Source organism: Molothrus aeneus, chromosome Z (assembly GCF_037042795.1).
Source record: "Molothrus aeneus isolate 106 chromosome Z, BPBGC_Maene_1.0, whole genome shotgun sequence".
Taxonomy (NCBI): Eukaryota; Metazoa; Chordata; class Aves; order Passeriformes; family Icteridae; genus Molothrus; species Molothrus aeneus.
The window spans coordinates 61,935,431-61,959,213 of NC_089680.1; the positions used below are offsets into that span (position 1 = coordinate 61,935,431).

Here is a 23,783-nt window from a genome sequence, read left to right on the forward strand (position 1 = left end):
ACTCTGGAATATAAAAATATAGAAAGCATTTTACCAATCAAAATTAATTGAGGTGAGAGGCTCCTTCAAGGTAAAGGTGTGATTGAAAGAGTTAATGAGTGCCTTTTAGAAAGTCTTAGTCCTGTCAGGGATACCATATAATCTTTAAAAGTAAACATAGCCAGCCTGGGTTCACTCAGATAAAGGCCTAAAAATCCATACATACAACTAGTGACATTCTGGTGGTATTCTGCAAAATTGCATATGGAACTGAGTACAGAATAATGAGGTAAACCCATACATTAAGTAAGCAAATATCATTTTAGCCTCTGACTTGATTAAAAGCAAGAGTACTGGGATTTCTCTCTGTACATCAGAAGAGGAATCAAATGATGGTGTCCATGTGTGAAAGAAGTCCTACAGCCAGAAAAAGACTGTCTGGCTGGTCTGTGCTCTCAACAGCAGTGGTTAAATACAGGAACTATCCTCCTGCCTCAGCCATGGTATAACCATCCCAGCACAGTGCCCCCAGTGAAATATGCATGCCTAGCACACAGGGATTGCCGGTTTCATAGAAAGAGTATGGCTATGTTCATAAACTGAGAGGATATACAAATATGCTGTGCCTTTTCTGTCCCAGATAAAGGGATAAAGGAGCAGCAGCTGCAGGTGGCAAGCCTCTCAAGCAAGCATGGCAGCTCAGGAAAAAATCAGGAAAAAATCAGATCCTGATTCTGCTGGGTCAGATTGGGTCGTGGGACATAGCTGGACCAGCTTGCCACCAGGAAAATGGAAGTACAGCCACCACCACAATGCTGCACAGAAAAGGGAAAGAAAGTCACTTCCCTCTTCTCATCAGTATCTGTCTGCTCTTCAATGATCCTGCTGCAACCTTCCATGGAAGTATTGCTAGAAGCCGGGTTCACAGGGAATCCAAAGCCAAGGTTAGAGGTGGCTCCATACTGACATGTCCCTTTGAATGAACATGCAGGAGACAGCTCGGAGATTTAAGTCCTCCTTGATGTGAGGCAATGTTTAGAAGATGAGGGCCCACAGGTTGTTGACCAGGATTCCCACTGTCATCAGCATCCTGATGTGGAGGAAATGTCTGGGGTAGAGAAGATGATGCCTAAAGATTTTTTGCTTTTTATAAATTTTTTATCTATTTGTACCTTTTTAGATTTTTATATATATAGCTGTATAGTTTTTAACACTTTCTTACACTTTAGAGATTATCCTTTCTCACACATTTATGCCATCTTCTTGAAATTCAGTTTAGTCTTATTTTCAAGAAAAGAATTTCTAACAAGGACACCCAGGTTTGAACCAGCATTTAGGAGACATAACAAAAGATGGCATGAGGAACCCCTCAGAGTCTTTCCAATAGGGCAGGTCCAAGGGTGGGTTAAGTTACCAGGACAACCAGTCTTCTATTCAATGTACCTGCTAGATGTACTAATTAATTAAATTGATTAAAAGTGTGGAAATCCAATAAAGTGCTTGTGCATACACAGCTATATTTTGTGCACTTGAAAGCTTTCATTAAAGAGCTGCTCATTATGTTATTACCACTTTAATATTGTTTGCAAAGTTTTCTTTTGATTCCAGGCAACAGGGAGCTGCCTGGACAATGTGCCTTAATCATAGGTTTTTCATTGCCCCTGGGAGGCAATACTGAAGCAGAAGAGGAAACCAGATTTTAACACATAACATGCTTTGGAACTTAGGACATCGGTGGTGGATGATAGATTAGATAGATAGATAGATAGATAGATAGATAGATAGATAGATAGATAGATAGATTTACTCCTAGTCTTGCCTGGTGATAAAAGCAGCATCATAATATAAGGCAGATAGTGGGCACTAAAATTCTCTGAAAGCTGTTATTTATAGCAAATTGTCAGCATGCCCCAGAGAATCTCACTTCCAATACATGTTGTGCCACTTTCCTCTGTTTCTGGAAATGACAGAATATTTGCTTTCCACTGTGCAGCAAAGTTCATTTGAGGATAGGAAACACCAAGTGCCAAGGAGCTTATTCTGGCAAATATTAGAGAGCACAGTTTAAACTGAGAATTCCCATCTGCATGAAGCACACAAGAGCAGCAGTGGCACAGACAAAACTGTCAGTCTGCTTTCACATGGTAGGACTGAGGCCAATATAGACAGTAAGAAACTGCTTGTTTAAAAAAAAAAAATAAACACTTCTCTCTATTTTTAAACTGCGGCTGGAACAGATCTGATTATGATCCTTCAGCATCATTTGTTTTTTGTATCTCATTAGAGATACCAGGACGTGGCAGAATGTTGGTGCTGGCCTTAAACATGCCTTAAAAATTGTATGAGAGATTTTAGAGTCCCTCATTCCTAGGTATTTACACATTAAGGACTTTAAAAACACAGTTCCATGTCTCAAAAAAACTGTCAAGGCCACAGAAGGAATGTGCCATAAGATAAACCACCGCAGCAAGAACTTGAGACAAAAAATTATGACAGGGAGGTACTAATTCCAGGCCTGGGGAGGTGAAATCAGGTTATCACATTATGACTAACATATGTGAACAAAAATTCCCAGTGTGGCAAACTGTGGGAAAGGGAGCAACTCTCATATACATACCACACCAAGTTATGAGAACAGCATCTGCTACTACCCCACAGATACTCGAATTCCAGATATTGGAATGTAAAAAGGTGAAAAATCCCCAGTAGAACAGTTTTTGGATACCCACAACTGGGAAGCCAAGGGTGAAGAACCAGTGGGATTCGAAGAACAGAAGAACCAGCCCCTGGATCCGTGGGTGCTGAATATCTTCAGCTTGATCTCTCTGTCTTTCTCTCTACCCATCTCCACCCACATGACCTCTCTTCTATAAATTTTATGTCTCTACCTCACATTTAGAGTTAAAAAAAATCCATATTCTCAGATCATTCTATTATTCTCTGATATTCTTTATTTCAATGTATGGTCTTATTTACACTTTAATTCGGGCAAAGGCATCTCTCACTACTCAGATCATAACAACCAGCTCACCAGGCTTACCAGATTTTGGGGAAAACATTTTTAGTGTATTAAATATGGTTCCTTTAAACAAGTGAGTATGACTTGCAGACTTTCTAAAACTATCTTTTATCCAAAATATCTGGACCCATGGCTCTCTCTGCAGAGCAGTTCTCAGGTGATTTAATAAAAAAAAGTTTTGAAATATCACATTTACTGTCAGCTAGCAAGAAATTAATCCCATGCTAATTTCAGTGAAATATTGCTACATATTTTCACACTGTAAGGATCAGATTGTTACTTTACATAAGTTATGGTTTAGATTGATATCTTTCCAGAGGTTATTTGTGTTTTGCTCAAGAGCTGGCCTTCATACTTTGAGAACTTATGAAATTATTTTAGAATATTTTGTTTCCTATAATTATTATTACATATTACTTTTTATCTTTCTTGAACTAATTTTTCCAGATCTTAAAAAAATTTTTTGCTTATATATGTTTAAAAATCCAAGAGTCATTCCCTATCAGTTATGTAACCTAATTGTCCCAGTCTTCTGTTAGCCACTTCTCTCTCTTTTGGATAGCTCATTGCATGATAATAGTTTTTAGTTTGTGGATCAATCACTTGAGATAGCTATGTGTACCATTTTGTAGTTGGAAAGTTCAATACTTTAAAATTATAATTTTTATGGGTAAAATTGGTATTGATTTAAAACTATTGGCTCTAAGAATTATGGATATAACTCTTATAATATAACTCTTATAATGTAACTGATGCAATATTTTGAGAAAACTAGTTGTAACTATTATTGACAGCAAATTACAAAAAGGATTTTTTTCTTATCTATTTCCAAGAAAGAGACAGAAAAAATGTTCTTGGTCTATTTTTTTATTAAGTTCTTCACAATGGATTAAGAATGTGAAATATTAAAAGTTCTCCACAACAATGGAGAGCTGGCAAGGACACAGACAAAGGAGACAAATGCTAAGTAGTGAACATTATTTACTGAACATATTGTTAGTTGTGCAGGATACAATGTACACATATAAGAATGGATCAAAGTGGAAAATCAACCATAGGTATTGGAAATTCTCTTTCCTTTTGTAATTTCCAACAATAATTTTGAAAATTTACATACCTGTGATATTAAGAGCGGAGGCTATTATGTAAAAATGCACAAAACATTTCAACACAAAGTCAATGACTAAAACAATCCTCAAAGTGTGTAATACTATTCTTCATTATTATTTTACTAACACACCACCAGATGTGATTCATAACTTTCTATGACTATGCACTGCAACTGAGAAGTTACATCTCAAAAGAAAGCAAAATATTCTGATGTCATATATTAGCTCTTTTCTTTAAATTTTCATACTAAGCAGAATAAAATAGTAAGACATTTGAAGTGCAGATCAGTACATTCCGCTGTTTCCCAGACACCCAGGGAGATTATATTTGTTTCTACATTGAATTATTATTAATGCCAAGTATCTTTCAGCTTTTTATGCTTCTAATAATGTAAGTACAAGCAAATACTCCACAGAGAATGTTTACACCCAAATATGATACTGGTAGTATTTTGCATCCTAACATTAGCTACATTTCCATGTTGTACTGAAAAATAAAAGTGTCATAAAATAGAGTGATGAAATATCTTTACTTTTAAGTACCAAAGAATAAAAATAAATATTTCATTTTCAATCACAGAACAACATCTAGCTTTGCTATTGTTATTCACATTGGCTATTACATGCTCATCTCTGCAAATACATGTATTTTATGAGAACACAGTGATTGTTAAAAATCAGTACAGAATACAGATCTAACAGAAAGCTCCCCAGAACAATTTCAGCTGGAGATTCTTTGCTGTGTCTCTCTTCCATTCACAACGTAAAGCAACCCCACTGAATGAAATACTAAAACCACTAACAAGGAGAAAGCCTTCAGGATCCTCAGAAAATTTTCACTCCTGACAGAGCAAGGAATCATTATTAAGGTCTCTAGATGTGATATAAACATCCCTCTACATTTTAGGGAACCAGACTGCATGGTTCTTACAAGTCTAATTTACTCCAACACCTCTTGAAAAACTCCCCAAGCTCTAACATATCTTTAAACTCAATTTCTTCAACTTTTCTATAAAAAATCATGTATTTTCTGAGGAATATCCAGAGTTTTCTTATTATGAAATGCTAACAAACAATGAACTAAAATGTCTGTGTAAATCAATATTTCAAGATAGATCAAGCCCAACTGATAGGAAAAAGATCGTTAGGAAAAAGCTTGTTAAAAGCATGAAAGCATTGCCATACTGGGTTTCATGCTTAGCTTCAGTAAGAAAACTGGCAACATTTTGTTTCTGGGCTAGAGACATATGCAGTTTAAAAACAAATCCTATTAGAAAAATTACCAGTTAATAAACAGTTTGAATTGCTATACTTGTTCCATGAGTCTGAAGTTCATAGATGAGAAGAAAGGTGAAACAACTTACGCTGCACTTATCTGTACTCTCTCTGACTTAAAATATAAGACTCACAGCACCTCAGTTGCAGATACATCTAGTATCTGCTCATGGAAGCAATACAACAGCCAAGTATAAACTGAACTTTCCTTTGTTTAATCCTTCCAAGCTCTGGCAATTGATTTAAAGACTGCTTGAGCTGGAGGTTGGATCACTGTGGTTTATGGGGATAAACAGACTATGCTGAGGGGTTTTGTAAGCCTCTTTTAAACAAGATCCACAATTTAATTAGATGGAGGTTGTTTTGTGATGTCACAAACTTGTTTTGTACAAGGATATGGTTAAGATTTTTCTACTACACTAAATGAATCTCTGTTTTACAGAAGGCCCTCGAAGGAATTACATGTATTTTTTTGGAAGATAGTAAGTTGATTAATTTTGTTTCTATTAAGATTGTGAGTCTTAAAATAATTATTAAGACCAATGTTCTGAAAAAAGAAATAAGATCAGAATAAAAAAAATCAATCTATCTTATTGAATTAGGTAACATCAACTTGCCCCTGGGCTTATATCTATCCTGTGCTTCCACAAGATCTGTCAGGAAAATAACCTGTTCCACTTCAGACTACATAGAGACCAATACAGGCATCCAGTCATAAATTCACAGAGAAGATTATGCAGTACATACTTTTATATAATGTTAAGTATCTCTATACTACTAGGGTATTTAGGAGAAATTACTCATTAATTGTCTTATCTCTATTTCCCAAATATCTTTTCTAGCACAGGAGATACTCCTTTACCACATTGATTTTTAAAATGTATTTCTAGTCTTCAAGAACGTGATAAAACTAATAGTAGCTGAAAGTGGTAGTGTAATAGGAGTTAAATTTTCTTCATAGTTACAGGTGAACCACTGCTTTTCCTTTTCTTTTTTAACCCTTTTACAGAGACTTTAGATGGAATCGTGCAGATTTCCCTAGTTTTGGTCCTAGTTTCCCCCATGTACAATCTGAAATCTTTGGCTAAGCATATTTGAACTGCTTAGGAGGACAAGATGCATGCAAGGTTTACCTGACTCTCATAGGCTTTATACAAAGCTGTGCTTTCAGTGAAATGCTCTTCTTAGGAAAAGGAAAAGATAATAGGGATAAAATTTCAAGCTTTTAAAAAAAGTCAGCTGAATACAAATTGTTTTCCACTATTCTAACAAGTATCCCCAAAAAAATCTGTAATTTTAGCAATTTGTTGATACAGACAACACATTTTCACAATGCCTTCAAATGCGAGAAGGTGTATGCCACGTTTTCTTCTGATGCTCCCATGCTGCAGAAAACTGAAGCACATGGGTTTCTTCTATGCACATGAAGATTTATGACAAACATAGCAAGGTTCTGCTCTTACAGGATGGTGGTGGGTTTATGACCACACTTCTATTCTTCAGTGTCTTCTTATATATTCTTAAGGCTCCTTATCTGTACATGGGAGGGCCCCTAGGCATTCCTGGCTGCATCCCTGGGAGGCATGGATTTCCAGGTGGATAGCCTGGCATTCCCGGCCTTCTGGGCCCTGGTGGCCTTGTCACAGCTATGGATGGTGGAGGAAGGTTTCCTCCTCGGCTCTGTGGAGGATAGTGGCCATTCAGGACAGGGCCAGGATGTTGGAGAGTCTGAGATGAGCTGGCTTCTTGTGGCTGGCCCATCTTTGATCCATTGCCATCCTGTCCTTTCTTGCTGTCTGAAATGTGTTTGGAGGACAGAATTAACAAACGATCATGCAAATCCGAAGCTCCCTGACAGGGAAATCCAGCAGCTGCCTGACTATCCTAGATTGCAGTAGAAAATCTGGGGCTCCCCTACCCAAACCTGGGCTAATGCTCCTTCATGACCTTTGTGCTGTATTTTCCATCCATTTTTTCTGCAAGGCTCCCATGTGGATATGTGGGCAATTTGTCAAAATGCACTTAGATATCATCTATCAATGAAGGCAGTTATTACGCATGGCTCTTCCAAAGACAATCATCTCTCACCTGGGCTTCTCTCCTAGGCTTGAGGCTGTTTAGTGGCTGTAGGGCATGTGTGCATGATGAGGGAAAGGAAACAGCCAGCAAAATCCCTCAGGACAGACTTGACACCCACCTGCCCCAGCCAGGCTTTCTGATAAGAGTTGCTTAATGTGTTCTTACTACAACTTCTCCAGGTGAACCTGGCACTGGTGATAAATACTTTCCTGCATAGCTCTGCATCGACAAAACGCCACAGAAGGCTAGAAGATGTAGACTTTGACTGGTATGTGATAGAGAAGAAGGATCACTGGAGCTTAGACCAGGCTTTTTTCAGCAGGGTTGTGACTTTCAGTTCAATATAGTTCAGCTTTTTACTTTAATGTTGCTAGGTATGGAATAATGTTGCAGTATTTCTTAAACAAGCCAAAGAAAGAAATAGGCTAATACTTGTGATCATAAAGGTGTTTTAGGAGATTATAGCAAAGGATCACCCATGCATGAATTACTCATCCTGAGACATTCAGACCAATTCTTACCTTTGTTTGGAGTCGACTCATCTTGCTTGTCTCCTTTAGGCTTTGCCGGTGGCGGTTCTGTCTCAAATGGATTTTCCTCTTGTTCATTTGATTTTTGTGCCTTTTGTTTATTTCTTCTTTTATTTTCTTCTGCTTGCTAATGACAGGGAGAGAGATGGCATTTTTCAGTGACCCCAAAGTCTCTCTAGTATTTAGTAAAATACAAAAAATCAGTAATTCTCTATTCTTACACTTTGTAACTTCTTTTTAAGTTCCAAGTTAGCTTCCTTGTAGGATTTGGATGTTGCGTTGAGATAATAAATGCTCAGGCTAAATTTAAAAAATAAGAGTTTCTTGTTAGACAATGATTTAATTAGAAAGACTCAGAATATTCCTTTAGCAACCATTACAGTTGTGGTAATATAAGAGTGGTATCTTTTTCTCCTTTATTGTGCTTAATCAGTACTAGTATTTTGAACTATAATGAACTATGTGCTTCCTTACATTATTCCTTCTTCAGAAGGCACTGTTATTTCAGGGGGGAAAATGAAAGAAATTATTCTATCCATTAATATTCTACATTCAATCTTATAGTATTTAAGAAACATGTTTAATTAAGTAGTGCTTAACTCTGAAATTACTTCTATAGAATAACTTACAAAAGTTAACTAAGTCTCATGACATACCTTAAAAATGAGTAAATCATATTTATGAAAACTCCTGAACAAATATAGTAAACAATCGGAAATACTGTCAAGAAAACAACCAAAATCACATTCCTTTTGGTTTTTTCCAGTTATTACTTCCTTCTTCTACTAAGAAAAAACATAATATTTTCATTTTTCAGCATATAGAATTACTATTGTGACAACTTTATGAAATTAGTAGTTTTCACTGTCCTGATTTAATAAGAAAACATCTGCTATGAAGTCTTTAATTGACATAAGGAGTAAATAGTTAATCAGTACATGCTGTTTCCTCTGCTTTGCCTGATTTTGTCTTGTATTTTTCCTCTTTCTTTTTTTTTTCTTCTGTTTATTTTTAGTGTCCTTACCCTTTACAGCTAAGGGTTAAAATAGAATATGGCATCAAGAAAACCTTGTCAAAATTTTGTCTCAATATTTTATATTGCTCATATAAAATCCTTTTGTAATTTATATTGTGCTCTGTAATGTCTACATTTACTTGCAGTTCTGCAATGCAAAGTTAAATCCCAGTGTATCTTTGTATAGAATTAAATTCTAGTTCAGCAGTATGCTAAATACTGGATATAATAACCCTATGAAGCAAGTTAAAATGTCATGATAAAATAGGACTCAATAAAATCTCCAAGAGCAAATATTCCAGGGCCATTCTTCTTTACCAATTACTGAGTTACAAAAACCTCTACTAGCCTTGTTTCACAGTCTCTGAAACTCTGTCTCACGTCCCTGTCCCAATAATATAGAGTACAGTGTTTATCAGTTAAAGGCACTGAAGAGCAGGTTCACTGAAAGTTACTGAGAATAACTTTCCTCCATGATGTTCATATTTCTATTGAACTTGCTAAGGATTTACAATGTGCTGTTGTGCACTCTGGACAAGATGATCAATGTCACAGCATTACAAATTCCCTATGGCCTTTTGCATTTTAATAGTTTTCTATCTTTTGTGGCAGGAACAACATTTTTTAAAAGCATAACTAAACAAAAAAGAAAGCCATTGAACAAAAAAGAGATATCAGCGCTTCTGCAAATGCGCATTAAGTATGTTCAAAGAAAAGGCTCATGAATTGTTCAAGTCTCTCATCACTGCACAATTAGCGCTGCATTTCTTAGATATTCAAGCAGTGATGATTCAGAGTGAAAGAAACTTATCAGACCTTAGATACAGCAAGCATTGAGTTAATATTCTGTACGTACACCATCAGCAATATAAAGGGTAGGATAAGTCCAGGGTTAGAGGCATAACCAAATACCTTCCCAAACCAGGAAGGAAAGTCGTGCTCCAGAGTTTCTGATATGACTTCAAACATTCTAGTCTTCCCACTATTAAACAGAAAAGTTGACAATATCACATACAATTATTATGGCAACCATGAATATATAAGCTAATCACGTCACATCAAACCTGGAAAAAGGATAATATAAGGTATGTTAACATTTTACACTCTGGAGGGAATGTTGTTTAAAGTAGTATTTATGTATTCTATGGGGGGAAAAAGACACCAAAATTCTTATTGTATGCTAATAGATTTTGCCAGGTTGCCACCCAAATTATTCCTCAGTGAATCAGTGTATGTGTTATGAACTCCATACCACCAACCAACAAACAAAGCATTATTTGTGCTCTATGAAGACGTGGGGGAAAAAATTCAAATCCTGGTTTTTATGTTTGACAAGCAAAAAGTGGTCTGCAATTATTTTTTGTTCCACCCAGTTCTTCTCGTCTTTGATGTGTGACCAATGCTACACAAGTCAGTGGCTGTGTTTCAGGATATTTTTGCTGTTGTTGCAGCAATCTAGTTACCTCATATGTAATTGTTCCAGCTTATTTATTATTTTCTCCTTAGATGATTTTCCTTCTGAAGTGTATCAATAGATGTTCTGAAAATCCCTTTCTGTTTATTTTGCCTTTTTCTATGCCTCAGGGCACAGAAGTTTGTAATTTTTAACCTGAACAAGATTGGTAGAATGGGTCTCTGTGTATCAATTCTAATTAGTAGTTTTACTTAGTTGTAGGAATTGTCACCAAATTGCCATGTGATTGTCCAGTCATTGAAGTTTTCTGTCACTGCTTTTCAGTCTGGTAAAGAATTTCTTACAAATGGGTCTTTTTCTAAACTCATTCTCAATGTTTACATTCTTTCAATTAATATAAAAATTTTGCAGGTAAAATTCTTCTTTCTCTTTATTTGCGTACTCATAGTAGATGAGAAATTCCATCCTCTGCTCTCCTCATGCTCTTCAGCATGCACAAAGCTTTTTCTGTGGTGCTGTTGATAATTCTGTCCTTTCTTCCCTACTCCTGACAGGTCTCTGTTGAATTGTGTATGTTGCTTTAATGAATGGACTATAATTAAAAAAAAAAACCAAACCAAAACTAAACCCTGAATGATTCACAAATTTCAAAAAGGATGGGACTCTGAGTTACCATCAGGAAAATGTTTTGGTTTTTAAATGTAGAGGAATGCTCTACCAGTATTTTTTCACTGGCTATTCCACTGTAGTATTACCTAGACTGAGGCTGAATGAACCTTCATCAGTTTCAAGTGCTCCTCATCAAAAGTTATATTGAAGATTTCACTTTTTGATGAAGAACATGACAGAGAAAAAATGGCAAGAATTATCCTTCTCATTTTGAAGAGTAATCTCACCATTTAGTTAATACCCAATTCAATAATTGCTGCTACTGAGATCTGACCACAAATATTTCCTTCAATATAGTTTTGCTAGGACTCAAAAAAAATCATAATTTTCATCGCTTATTTTGTTGTAAATTCTTCTCTAAATTCAAACAATTTTCTGTGTCATCAGAATTTTTGTCATGTCATGTGGTTCTCTCTTTTAGCTACCTACAACTATTGTAATGACAATCTCTGTTATTCTGCCTTTCACCAAATTTAATGTGGTGAGACTTCTGCTCCTTTACAAAGTGCACTGGGGATCATACAGATGTCATTCTACAGCAGTAATGTATTATTTAAACCTTTCCTTGCAACCAGAATGCCTCTTTTACAGTTCTCCCACTCTTGCTTTGTTAATATTTTGTTCAGAAATAAAGGCAAGAGACTTTTCAAATTTTTAATTTCTTGTCTTTTCTATTGTCAAGTGATACAACTCATTATAAATTTATCTCATGCTACCTGGCAGGTAAAGATGATTCAAATGATCCTAGACTTTCCAGGTACTGTGCACAGAAGGAGAAAGTGTGGCAAAGTCTAAACTACCTTGAATTCAAGATGTGTTTTCAGGGCAGGCCTAGGTTTTTAGGAAAGATCCATGTCTATGGAGGCCTTGAAGACTTCAGAAACAAATTCAGCTTCACAGTGGTAGTACAGACTCATGAAATTCTGGAGAGAGGCAAGGCATTCAATGACTGAACCACTGCATATTTATCACACCCTCAAGCATTCTGATCTGCCCTTCATACAGGGCATACAGACATTTCCTGAAAGCCATCTCTTTCAAACACAACAGGTCACTGCTCTACTCCGTAAGAATAATTTTTCTTCAGTGCAACAGTAATTTTTTTTTTCATTGAAATTAACAAAAAGAAAAGCTTTTCTGTTCTACACGTCAGATAAAACTTGCTAAAGAATTAGTCAGTTTTCCAAGATTCCCACTTTGGGAGTTATCCACAATGAGAAATGCATCTCAATTAAACACTCAGCATATCAGGTGCTAATGCTTATTATAGAGGCACTTTTTCATTACTGCCTCATTCACTGTGATGTGTGGAAGCAGGTCATTACAACAATTGCAAAAGATGGTGGTAAAATGCAAAGAACCTGAAAGGACCACAGTCAAAGGATGGTGGGATGGAGACAATGGTGTACACAGCAGGCAGTGTGGAGAGAAAAAGGATGAAAAGCAGCATGGCCATGTAGAAGTTATTGGATCTGGAAGCCTTGAAGACTCGTTCCTGGGGGACATTGCAGCACATCACTGCCCAGCACTGCAGATACATTGATGTGTGGAGGCGGAACACATTGATTGCTGGGAGACATGGAGCATAAAAAGATCCCATCCTAGAAGAGAAGCAAATAAATAAGATAACCACTACTGACAGATTCCCTCTGTCAATGTGTTTTGCACACTGTGCACTTAGAAATTAATGTAGCCAACTTTATGGGGTTTTTAAACTGGTCTTTGATCTTTTTTTTTAAAAGATTGAATGAGTACAAAGATAATTATCTGTATGAACTTTCTGTTTCAAAGTTCTCTTTCTCTGCAAATTAAGTGAGGACTTGGTGAAATGTTATTCACTCTTAATTTTTCCAGGTAGCATCTTGCTTGTGTTGTGTCAAAAAAGGATAGCCTTTTGTTAAAAAACTAGGTATGACCAATTCCTACAGCTAGGTATGAACAATATTATTTCATTCATAATTTATTATTTTTATTGATATACTTTTTTTTTGAAGGATATCTTTTCTTAATTGACATTTATTTTAGCTGATATTTCTGGGTTGATTTAGTGCTTCATGCAAACTATCTGTTTATTGACTCAGTTAAATATGGTTTTTTTCCTTATTATATATGGTTGCATGGTTATGACACCGAAATATTTGGCACATTTTTATTTTCATCACACCTGGTTTCTTATGTCATGCTGACTGAAGAGCATCTGAATTAATTTTCCTGGCCAAATAGTACAGAATACAAGAGATTGGGAACTTGCTTCTTCCTTAATCCTTGCTCTTGTGATCAGGTGACAAGGTGAGCAAGCTAAGCTGCTTTGCCCCTGAGTGCCTCAGACATTCTATTTGGAAACAGGAAATATATTTACATTAGGGTTGGAAAGACCTTCTGAGTACAGAAGAATGACAGGCTTTATTATATTAATGTATCCTCTTCCTCTTTTCATGTATCTTAAATGAAAAGATAAAGGGCTTTACTGAAGGGACGGCTTTTACCACAAAAAAAGTCCAATCAGCCAAGTTAAATTAAATGTAAAAAATTAGGCCTTATCAAGAACTGAGAAGTCAAATGCTTGCAGAGAACAGTTCCTTTGGAAGACTGAGCATGTTGCATGAGGACTCTACATGCTGGTGCTCTTTACCAGTCATGTAAAGTCCAAAAATAGAATGAAAACCTACACCTTTCCTCCTCTACATCTAAGGACTAATGCTCCAGCAGTAGCATTGTTTACACATTCATGTGACTGCACAGATAAGTATAAATACATTTGCTTTAAGGCCTTTTTGCATAGGAACAGGGGAAAAGAATGGTAAGGTTCACTGAAAGGCTAAATTTCAAAGCAAAACACTACAGCAAGTAGTCAGTGACCAAAGCGTAAATTTAATCTATGCAGATTTTACTGGTTGGTCTTATCAACTCAGTGCAAAATCTTGATATATGTGGTCCAATAATCTCAGTCCATAACTAGTTTTGAATTGTTCCAACTGATTGCAATGTACCATAGTTTGGTATATATTGCATATACTTCCATCAGATTAAAGAAATGGGATAGGGTCAGGATTTCAGAAAAATCCTTCACAGATACAGATAAATCCCACCATCCTGCAGATACAACATGCTTTGCCACACCTACCAGATCATGCCTTGGTTAAAGATCAGTCCCAGCACATTGCCACTTATATCAAACTCAGAATATGATGGCTGAAAGAAATTATACAGATGTTTTCATTAGGTTTGCACAAAGTGTTTTAAAATGAGTTAGAGCAGATAAAGACTGTCACTTTGAGGAGTAGCACCACACTGGCATCATGTTGCAAGGTCTCTTGTTGCATCTTATCAGTGAATAATGAAATAAATTATATAACTCAAGGCTACAAGGTAGTCTCTAATATAGTTTGCAGCATTTTACTGAAAATCTTTCCAACATTTGTTCAGAGGTAGGTGTTAATGGAAAATTCAAAATCATTCTGGGTACTGGGTAAATTTTAAAGCAACAATTCAGAAAATTTCCATTGGAGTGGCCTCTGGTTTTCAAAATATTTTGTCCTCCAATACTGCAGCAGCAGTGAAATTTCATGTGATGAATGTGATTTAATTGATTTAATACCCAGTTGAACTCTTGCACTATTTTTCTTTTTTTTTCATATTCCAGCAATTGCACTTTAGTTTTCCTTTTGCATTGATAGAGGTTGCCAATCATTTTCTTTTATGGATACCATATTTCTAATTTCAGTATTTGATTCTAATTTTTCCTTTAGGATTCAGAACTTTAAGAACTTTATAGGGTCTCATTATCTCTTTCTTTGCTGAAGAAAGCCCTGTATCATACATTTTTATTTCCAGTATGGACACATAAATACCATAAAAATTGTTTAGTCTTTTATTTCTGAACTAATAATTTGACCTTTCATTTTGGTTTTTCAAATCTTTAATCACTTACTAATCTCTTATTTTACCTTAATTATTTATTTCTTATTTATTACAATTTCCAGTTGTAAACATTGAATACACTGAATTTAAGCAACGATTGAAAGGCAACAGATGTTATTCTGCATCCATATGCACCAGATCAAAACTTCCTGCTAAGAAATTGATGGCTTTAAATATTTGGTTTGTACCTGAATGTCTGTTTCAAATATATTATTTATATATTTATTAATATTATTTATATATTTATACACCGTAACAGGTGTCTTGCATGATTCACCATAATGATGGACAAAAAGACCATGAATAATACATATATTCCAGTTAATAATTATATTTATAACTGATAGAGGGTAAGAGAGGCATGAGATGCAAAAGTAACAATTCCCTTACAGCTGAAACAAGACAAAGTCGTTCTACTGAAGTCTTCAATTAAAGCCACAATTTTGACTTGTACTGTGCTGTGCTTTTGGAATATCTGAAGTTTCTGCACTTTTTCTGTGTAATTTTATACATATACACATATATATATATGTTTACAGTGAAGTGATATATTTATGTCACATGTATTTATGAATCTGCTAACATAAGGGGAACAATTAAAGAGATTACTAATATTACACTTGAAAAGCAGTTGACTAAAGAGATCTTTATAGGTTAGAATATCAAACGAAACATGGAGATATTAATAAGATATAGAGAATCAAATAATGTATGACTGCTTTTTTTAACATAGGTGCTAACATTAACAGATTAAATAATTTGAAATCCAATTTTTAAACAAATAAAAATAAGGTCTTCCCACACAACATGCAAGTTAAACTCTGGAATTCTTCACCAAAGGACATCTTGATAATCGAAAATACTTTTCTTTTAGCAAAAGGCTTAAAATTAATGGATATATATCCATGGCCACTAACCACAGAGACATAGGTATAGCTACTTCCTAAGAAAGATTTTCAAATGAGCTATTTCCAGAAATTCAGTGATTTCCAGTTTCAACTTCCACTTGTTGTTTCAGGCAGCTTACTGGACCTGGGGACCACAATGGACCAGAACATTACAGACATTCCTATATTCTGCCAAATAAAAATGTCAATTATAAAATGGTTTGAGGATCCCCTACAAGCAGATGTGTTGTTAATTTTTCTTTTCATGCTAGATTCAAACTCTTTCCATTTCATTTTGATATTGCAACAGTTATTACCTGTTTGACTACAACCTGTCTAACCTTTGCATCCATCCCCACACTAGTCCTGCTGGAAGGTAAAACATAAAAATAATGCTGAAATTTCATGGGAGTCAGCAAGTAAGAATGAGATTGCTGCACCAGAAGCAAGAGTTTTTTAACAGAAAACATGAAAACTTTCACTTCCTCTGGAAAACTGGACTTCCCAAGATGCAGTTCTTAGCAATGTGAGAATTTTTTACATGTATGTAGATAAAATTTTGATAAAAGAAGTGAAAATTACAGCTATGACTGCTTATGTAGAGATACCCTTGATAGTCTTAAATTATGTAGCCTTTTTCTGTACTTCTCAGTAAGTACAAAACAGGCTTCAGGAGTTTCACAAGCTCTGACAATACCATGACTATTACTTAAAAAATGAAAAACAGCATCAGACCCTGAAAGCATAAGTAGCTGACAAATTTAACTTGGATCAAGTCAGTGTGAGACGGCAAGTCTCAACTTCCAAGTGAGGAGTTCTATGACTACTTATGTTATGGACCTTACTAATTTTACATCAGCTAAACTAATTCTAATAAAATACAGATATATTTATATATCTATATCTATATGCATATACATTTATACATATAATAATACTTCTAGAACAGGATCTTTCATAATTTTCTCCACAAGAACGATGTGCTTGAAGACCCTATCCAATGAATGAGATAATACTCTGTGAAATATTCAAATAGTATATGTGTGAAAAATGTGTGTTCTTACAAAGAAAATAAAATTTTCTCTTATAAAATAAAATAAATTACAGATGTCCTAAAGTTACCAAAGTCTAAAGAAGAAGAAAAATATTAAGACATAAGCAAAATGCAAAACAAACCTAACACCATATGTTTCAGGGATTTTGAAGTTGGTGTATCTAACCAAAGTTAACTCTAAAGCATTGAAAGGAAAATGAACTTTGTTACTAAATTGTGAACTGATGGGTAACAAAGACATTTAAAATCAGATACTTACAAATCCGTACTCCAAATCCCAGCACCAGCAATAATTGAAAAACCTAACAAAGACAGCTCTCAAAAAATCGCCAATTAGAATTGTGATGTATGTTGTCATCATGTCAGAGACTGTCAGGCGCACAAATTCCTGTTAGAGCAATATTCTCTTTTAAGAATACATTTAAGCAATTAATAGTTACAATAATAATTAAATACTGTACTAGATCTTTAATTGTGTTTATCCTGCTCCAATATGGACAAAACTCTTGACCTTCCTGCATTCACTGATTCTGTAATGTGCTAGAACTACTGCCCCTCATTTTCTAGAGTTCTTAAAATGGTTTTGACCTCTTTGAGAAGATTAAAAATTAAAAAAAAAAGTGAACGGCTTCTTTCTCAAAGAGTTTCAATGTCCAGTGGATCTGGAGAGAAAGGAAGAAAGCCCAAATGCAAATCCTCATATGAGCCTCTCCTTTTATTTTAGGCTTTTTGTTTCATTAAAACCTGCTGTAACAGGCCTTACCCTGACAGCCCAGAAAGCTATTACTCTACCTGATATGAAATTAAGGGTAAAATTATTTCAGTTATGAGCACTTGGTGTTCTTAGCTTCTTATTCAGCATCATTGAAACGAGAGGGGCTGATTTTTCTGTCTTAATGGTCCCTGCTAGAGATTTATTCATTTAGGAGGACAGATTGTCAGAGTGGTGGAGAAACAGCAAAATTTATTCAATATTGAGTTTGTTGTCATGGACAAATCAACAACAATGAAGTAAGATCAACTAGAGGAAAAGGGTAGGTTAGAAAATTGTTTGGAAACCACATTTTATATTAGTGGGTCAATAAGAATGAATGTCCAACTGAATCAAATAAAATATTTGAACAGATTTTCCACTAAACTTTTATTGTCCTTTGGCATTATTTTACTTGGCTAAAGACAGAGATGTCTTCTCAAAAGCATACTGTTTTAAGAGCTGTCTTACATACATGTCCCTTCTGAGTTACTCCTTTATTTTTTCAAAATTAGTAGACAAGCAAGGCAAAGATGGCATCAGGAAGATGAAAATAAATTAGGGGATAGAGGAAAGGAGAGGGAAAAAATAAATGTTTTCCATTCTATCAACTAACAGAAGAAAGAATTTCCTGTTAAACAGGATTCAAAGAAAATAAAATAATTTTTAAAAAACTTTTAGTTCAAGAGAAAGTCCCACATCTGCTTCTCCTCACACTGTCTCACTTGTTAGCCAAAATAAACAGAATTTAAATATCATATCCTCTAAGAGACTGTATGATCTATTTTCAAAGCTGAGCTCCAAGCAGCTACATTACCTGTCCTACCATTGTTTCCCAACATGGTCCTCTGGGGACATCAGCAGGATCCACCTGTATTGGAGGAGCAGTTGAATTCTCTGGAATAGTACCATTGTACAGACTGGCTTCCCATATTGTCATGTTATATTTGACTATCTTTTCTTCTTCCAGCTAAGTAAAGAAATAAATCAGGGGGAAAAAATCAAATGAGCTTGTTACCAACCCTCAAGATTGTCTATCCCAAAATTCCCATTGCTAACTTAGGTAAATGTAATTTGCAGAACAGAACTAAAATGCCTTTCACTGATGTGCCTGTGGCTGACTGGAGTGCCTCAGTGTTGCCCAGCGACCTGTCAAACATAGTGAAGGGAAGAAAATATCTTGCCTTGAGGTTGATTTCATCCATTAGGGCAATAATGAAAGTGTAGAGATTGCCAAGAAAAAGAGCAAAGATTCTTCCCAGCTGCCATCTTAGAGCTATTCGAGGGTGGTAATTTTCCAGAGAACTGATTACATCAAATAAAGTTGGACAGAACATTCCTAAAAGTGACATAACCGTGTTCACCTGAGGAGGGGGAAAAAAGTTTACAGTGAAATGTTAGAGACAAATTAATCTATTAATTCTGATTTGGGTGAAAAATATATTTCCATTACTACTTTTTATTTGGTATTTGATTTAATAAAAACCAAAATCCGCTCTGAGTATCACAAGTTGATGAAATCCACACACAGTCCCAGTCTGCCTCTTTCAACTAATTCCCTATTCCATGACTCACTAGACAATTGTATCTGAACTGCGTTCTGAGAGAACTAGGAACTGCTGATATGGAGAGTGAGATAAAAAAATTTACAACATTAAAGAGAGAGAAGGGGAGTCAGAGAGAAAAATATCTTTTCCACAAATTCATCAGCATCCTGCTATTTTGCTGTGAATTTCAGGAACACATGGCAAAAAATATATTTACCCGGGATTTCTCCATCACATATAAGCTGTGTTCAGTTCCTTAATGACTCTAGTGTAATGAAATTTTCTACACAAGCAGATTAATACTTTCATGAAGAATGTAAATTTTTAGAGCTTTCTTCTTCCTTTTACATAGGAACTGCACTTTTTTTTAAATTTAAAATTGTACATTAGGTGTTGGGATTTTTTTCTGATCAAATCCTCAATTCATATATTAATGATGCAAACATAAGAAAATTCGATCTATAGAATAAGAAAAATGTGTGAATTTCACTCAAAGCCAAATATATTTATTGTAAAATATTAATATCCAATCAAGGGCATGTTTTGTACTCACAAATATGTTAATTACCTATCAATAGGAAAAATTTTTAGCAAATAATGTCAGTATTGTTTTATCTACTCTGCTTTAGAGACACACCTGCTCCAGATCTTAGTTCTGTCACCTTAGAAGCATATTTTTATTACAGAAAGAAAAGAAAAACTATGAACATAAAGACAAATATTACCAACTTTCCAGATTACAGCATAAACAAATATAACAGCCTTTGGTAGCCCAGTTCCTGTTAGTACAAATCCGTTACCACACCTTTAAACTGAGAGAAAGCTGAATTCCTCCAAGCTCTGTTGTCTCAGAGCTTGTGTTGCCTTAAATCAAAAAGTTTTGTACACAATTTTTTCTTTCCTATCAAAATAAAATGTGATAACAACTAACTTAATCCACTCTCAAAAGTCCTATTTCTCTGGATTCCAGAAAATTATTTGATTTTTTTTGATATTTGATATTTTAATGTTACTTTCTCAGTCAGGCTTTGGTGTTGAAAATTCTGGATTGATTTTCCTTGTTCCATCATCACCCATCTCACCAACTTTGTGAGACTAACACCTTTCTTGCCTTACTTTTAAGTCAGATATGCACTTTACACTCCACCTCAGAAGATAATCTTGAAGTAACAAACTAGTTTTACAACACACACAGTAGCATTTTTGCTAACAAAGTAAAACTTTCCAAAGAGGTTTTCAAAGAGCACGCTGACTTCAGGTGCATACATACGCTGCTGTAGCAAACAAAATCACCATCTTCACTATACACCCCTATCAGGCAGGGTGCATCTGCTTTTGAGGAAAGCATTAGGCACAGATTAGGACAAAAAAATTGCACAGGACACTTGGACAGGGCAAGTGGAACTGGAAGGCATTAGCGTCAACCTGTGCTACACTGCAGAGTTGTATCCATGATGTCTCAAATAACTTTCTCTGTGCCCACAGATCAATCAGTCTGTTTGGGCCAGTCTCAGGAGAAAAGCAAGAAGAGATTGGGTTCTTTGAAAAGATCTCGAATCCATAGAGTATCTGGAAAACAACCCTAAGAGCACAGAGGAGGAAATGTAAAGGCCTCAAATGAGCTAAAGCTAAATACTGAGGGATATTTGAAAGAAGCAAAGTAGAAATTTGATGGAAGCAGAGAGACATAAGCAATTCTTATGTTAGATATTTCTCATCCACACAGAGTATTTAAACTACTGGGGGGAAAAAAGGCAACATGCAAAGCAGAGGAACACAATTTCAAACCACATCTATTATAGAAATAGCACGAACTTCATTTCTTTCCCACCACCCGTAGTTCTCCAGACCTTCCAAGGCAAATTGCTGGGATCTTCTGACAACAAAAAAGATAAGGTAGCCACTTCCAGCAAGTGTGCATAGGGCTAAGAAGTTAGCAAGAACCCTTAAGAATCGAGTCAAATGAATATTTTCTTCTTTTCGGCTCTCCTGCTCCTCCACAATTGCTTCCTGCACTTGTTAGAAAGAGAAGAATATTATCAATACTTTATTGGTCAAGGCCTCACATTGCTTCAATTGTTAGAAGTCAGTTAAATAAATTACAAAGATGCAAATGGACATCTGGGCTTCGTGTTTTGAGATGAATGTATATTGTCTCATAAAATCCTGTTCAGGTCCTGGACAATTCTGGAGTTTTGCCAGGGTTTCCTTTGCCCCTGTTGAGTGTGCCCACAATGAGTCTTGTTGCACCTGTACTCACACTTGTACACTATGTCAAAAAAAAACCTAGCACATTCTTTCAGCTTGCAAGGTGAAATAAGGTTGAGTGATACAGCAACATAAATGTGTGATTGTCTGTCAGAAAAGGAAATGTCATGTTTTTGAAATGTGCATTTGTGAGAAAAGAGGTAAATGCTTTACTCTGAAAGTCAGCAACTCAGAAAGAATGAAAAGATGTGGGAATCCCCCCAAAAAATTGGGCAATTCAGAGCTTCAGACTGCACAACAAAATGTTTACCCCACATTTACCCTTGATCATAGCTGATAAATATTAAGACTCTAAAGCAACTATAATCTCCAGTTTTTACTCTTTCCAGGTGAAAGAGCTTTTGGTCTGGAGTATCCCCATGAAAGAAAGTTTTGTTACAGCTTCTACCTTCATTTAGAGATCTGTTTCCCAGAGGGGAAGATGATTGGCATTGTATTAACTGCCTTTCATGGCCCTGCTCCTTTTACAGCATGTGTTCGTCACATAAATGACAGGAGACTGCAACAGCTTTCAAACAAAACTCCCATGACCTCACCCAAGCCAAAATTTCATCCTTTCTCTCTGAGGTTCCTTGCTTGTTTGCAACAATTACAATAAATCTTCATGAGTTTATTTCTCAAAATTAAGCCTTTTCTCGACAGATTTGTATTCTTTCCCAAATAGCTTTCAGCATCTGCTCTAATTTGGCAGGCAGGCAAGCTCAAGATTCAGCACTTTCAATCAGTATTTCTCCCGTAATTGCTTTCTTGGAATCTTCTCTTGATGGCTTACACTTGAGGGCAGTTCTCTGTTATGCCTGCAGCTGAGGAGGCGGGTAGGGTGAAGGGGGTGTGCTGGCTGTGGCACTACTGTGGACAGGAGGAGTGCTCAGCTGAGCAGAGCAGCCAGTGTCGCAGTGTCACACTTGTCAGTGTGACTGCAAGCCTGGCACCTTCTTCATTGTCTCACAACACTACACCTGTTGTTCCCTGTACATTACATTGAAAATTAAATCTTCTTTTGCATGCTACACTGGTGTATCCCAGCCACCCCACAGCATAAACACATTCATTAGCATTCAACATATAGAATATATCCCATCCACTGTTTTCACAGCCCTGCATCTTACATCTTGCCCCAGATTCCTTACATGACTACTCTTGAAATCAATATACCCTAGACACTGGAAAAAGACCTAAGAACATTGCATTGCATATTGGGCTATATTTTATAATTAATTTGAAAGTAAGACATTTTCTTATCTAAAAGCAAGTAGAAACTCAAAATTCTGAGGTCAGTTCGTCTGATAAATAGCCCTATACAGATTATTCTATTATTTTGCCTTATATCTCTTCTCTGTAACAAGAGAAGTTGACAATGTGAGGTTCCCAAAAGGGGAGCAACATTTTGAAAAAAGTTTTTCAGACAAACACCATAGAAACTGGAAGCCATCAGAGATGAGAAAAAAGAAAATATTATTTTTACAGTAGAATCAGTTTTCTAAAACTGCTACTGTCAGCAGAGAGGACACAAACGATGCTACTGTTATTTCTTTCACAATTCCAAAGGGAAAAAATCTGATAGCAGGACACAGAGACCCAGAAGGGTGTACAGATGCCAATTTGAGTACATGTTTCTAAGCCTCAGCACACCTTACTCTTGACCTCAATTCCACCTGATTCACACCAGTGTGAAAGCCAAATTGTATTGCCTCTCCTTAGTAAACTCTGTTTTACCTTAAAGCTTGTTGTGATGGAGGCAAACTTATTATCTGCTGTCTCAGGATTGCCAATCAGGTAGTCCCAGCTTGTGAACATTTTCCAGCTGAAATTAAAACTAGTGTCATCCCCACCACCGTCATCATTTGCATTCTTTGCCATTCTACAGAAAACACAAAGACACAGGAAGACCTTGTTAGCACTAGCTCTGCTTTGTGAGCATGACTTTTAAATGGTTCCTAATTTCTAACTTTTTTCCTGAAAAAATTCTACATCATTCTTGCTGTCAGTTATGCTTTATTAAATCTTTTTTTCTGAAACAAGTGAGCAATATGGAGATTTATGAGCTTTATGAGCTCACAACAAACATTTTGATGAGAAAGAATGAATGCATTTCATTAACCTCTCAGAGAAACTCTGCTGGATAAGCTTAATAGAAAAATAATATTGAGAAAAATTCTTAAATAGAAAGGTGCAGAGCATCCTGAACTGCAATAGACTTTATCAGAGAATTCGCAAATAGAAAAAGAAGAAAAATGGAATAAGCAAAATCTTTTTAAAAAAAATT

At 35.7% G+C, this 23,783-nt stretch overlaps 1 protein-coding gene across 1 annotated transcript in view; it reads right to left on the reverse strand.

Moving 5' to 3' along the window:
- Window positions 1-6,912: 6,912 nt before the first annotated feature.
- TMC1 (transmembrane channel like 1) overlaps window positions 6,913-23,783 on the reverse strand; it is a 55,364-nt gene continuing 38,493 nt past the window's right edge. Inside the window, exons 10-20 of the mRNA XM_066569537.1 lie at window positions 23,234-23,378; window positions 21,065-21,259; window positions 18,887-19,066; window positions 18,520-18,672; window positions 17,211-17,339; window positions 14,214-14,281; window positions 12,451-12,690; window positions 9,863-9,988; window positions 8,213-8,291; window positions 7,983-8,118; window positions 6,913-7,178 (exon numbers count right to left, since the gene is read on the reverse strand). Of these exons, the coding sequence (XP_066425634.1) occupies window positions 6,913-7,178; window positions 7,983-8,118; window positions 8,213-8,291; window positions 9,863-9,988; window positions 12,451-12,690; window positions 14,214-14,281; window positions 17,211-17,339; window positions 18,520-18,672; window positions 18,887-19,066; window positions 21,065-21,259; window positions 23,234-23,378 (1,717 nt within the window). The remainder of the gene's footprint in view (window positions 7,179-7,982; window positions 8,119-8,212; window positions 8,292-9,862; window positions 9,989-12,450; window positions 12,691-14,213; window positions 14,282-17,210; window positions 17,340-18,519; window positions 18,673-18,886; window positions 19,067-21,064; window positions 21,260-23,233; window positions 23,379-23,783) is intronic.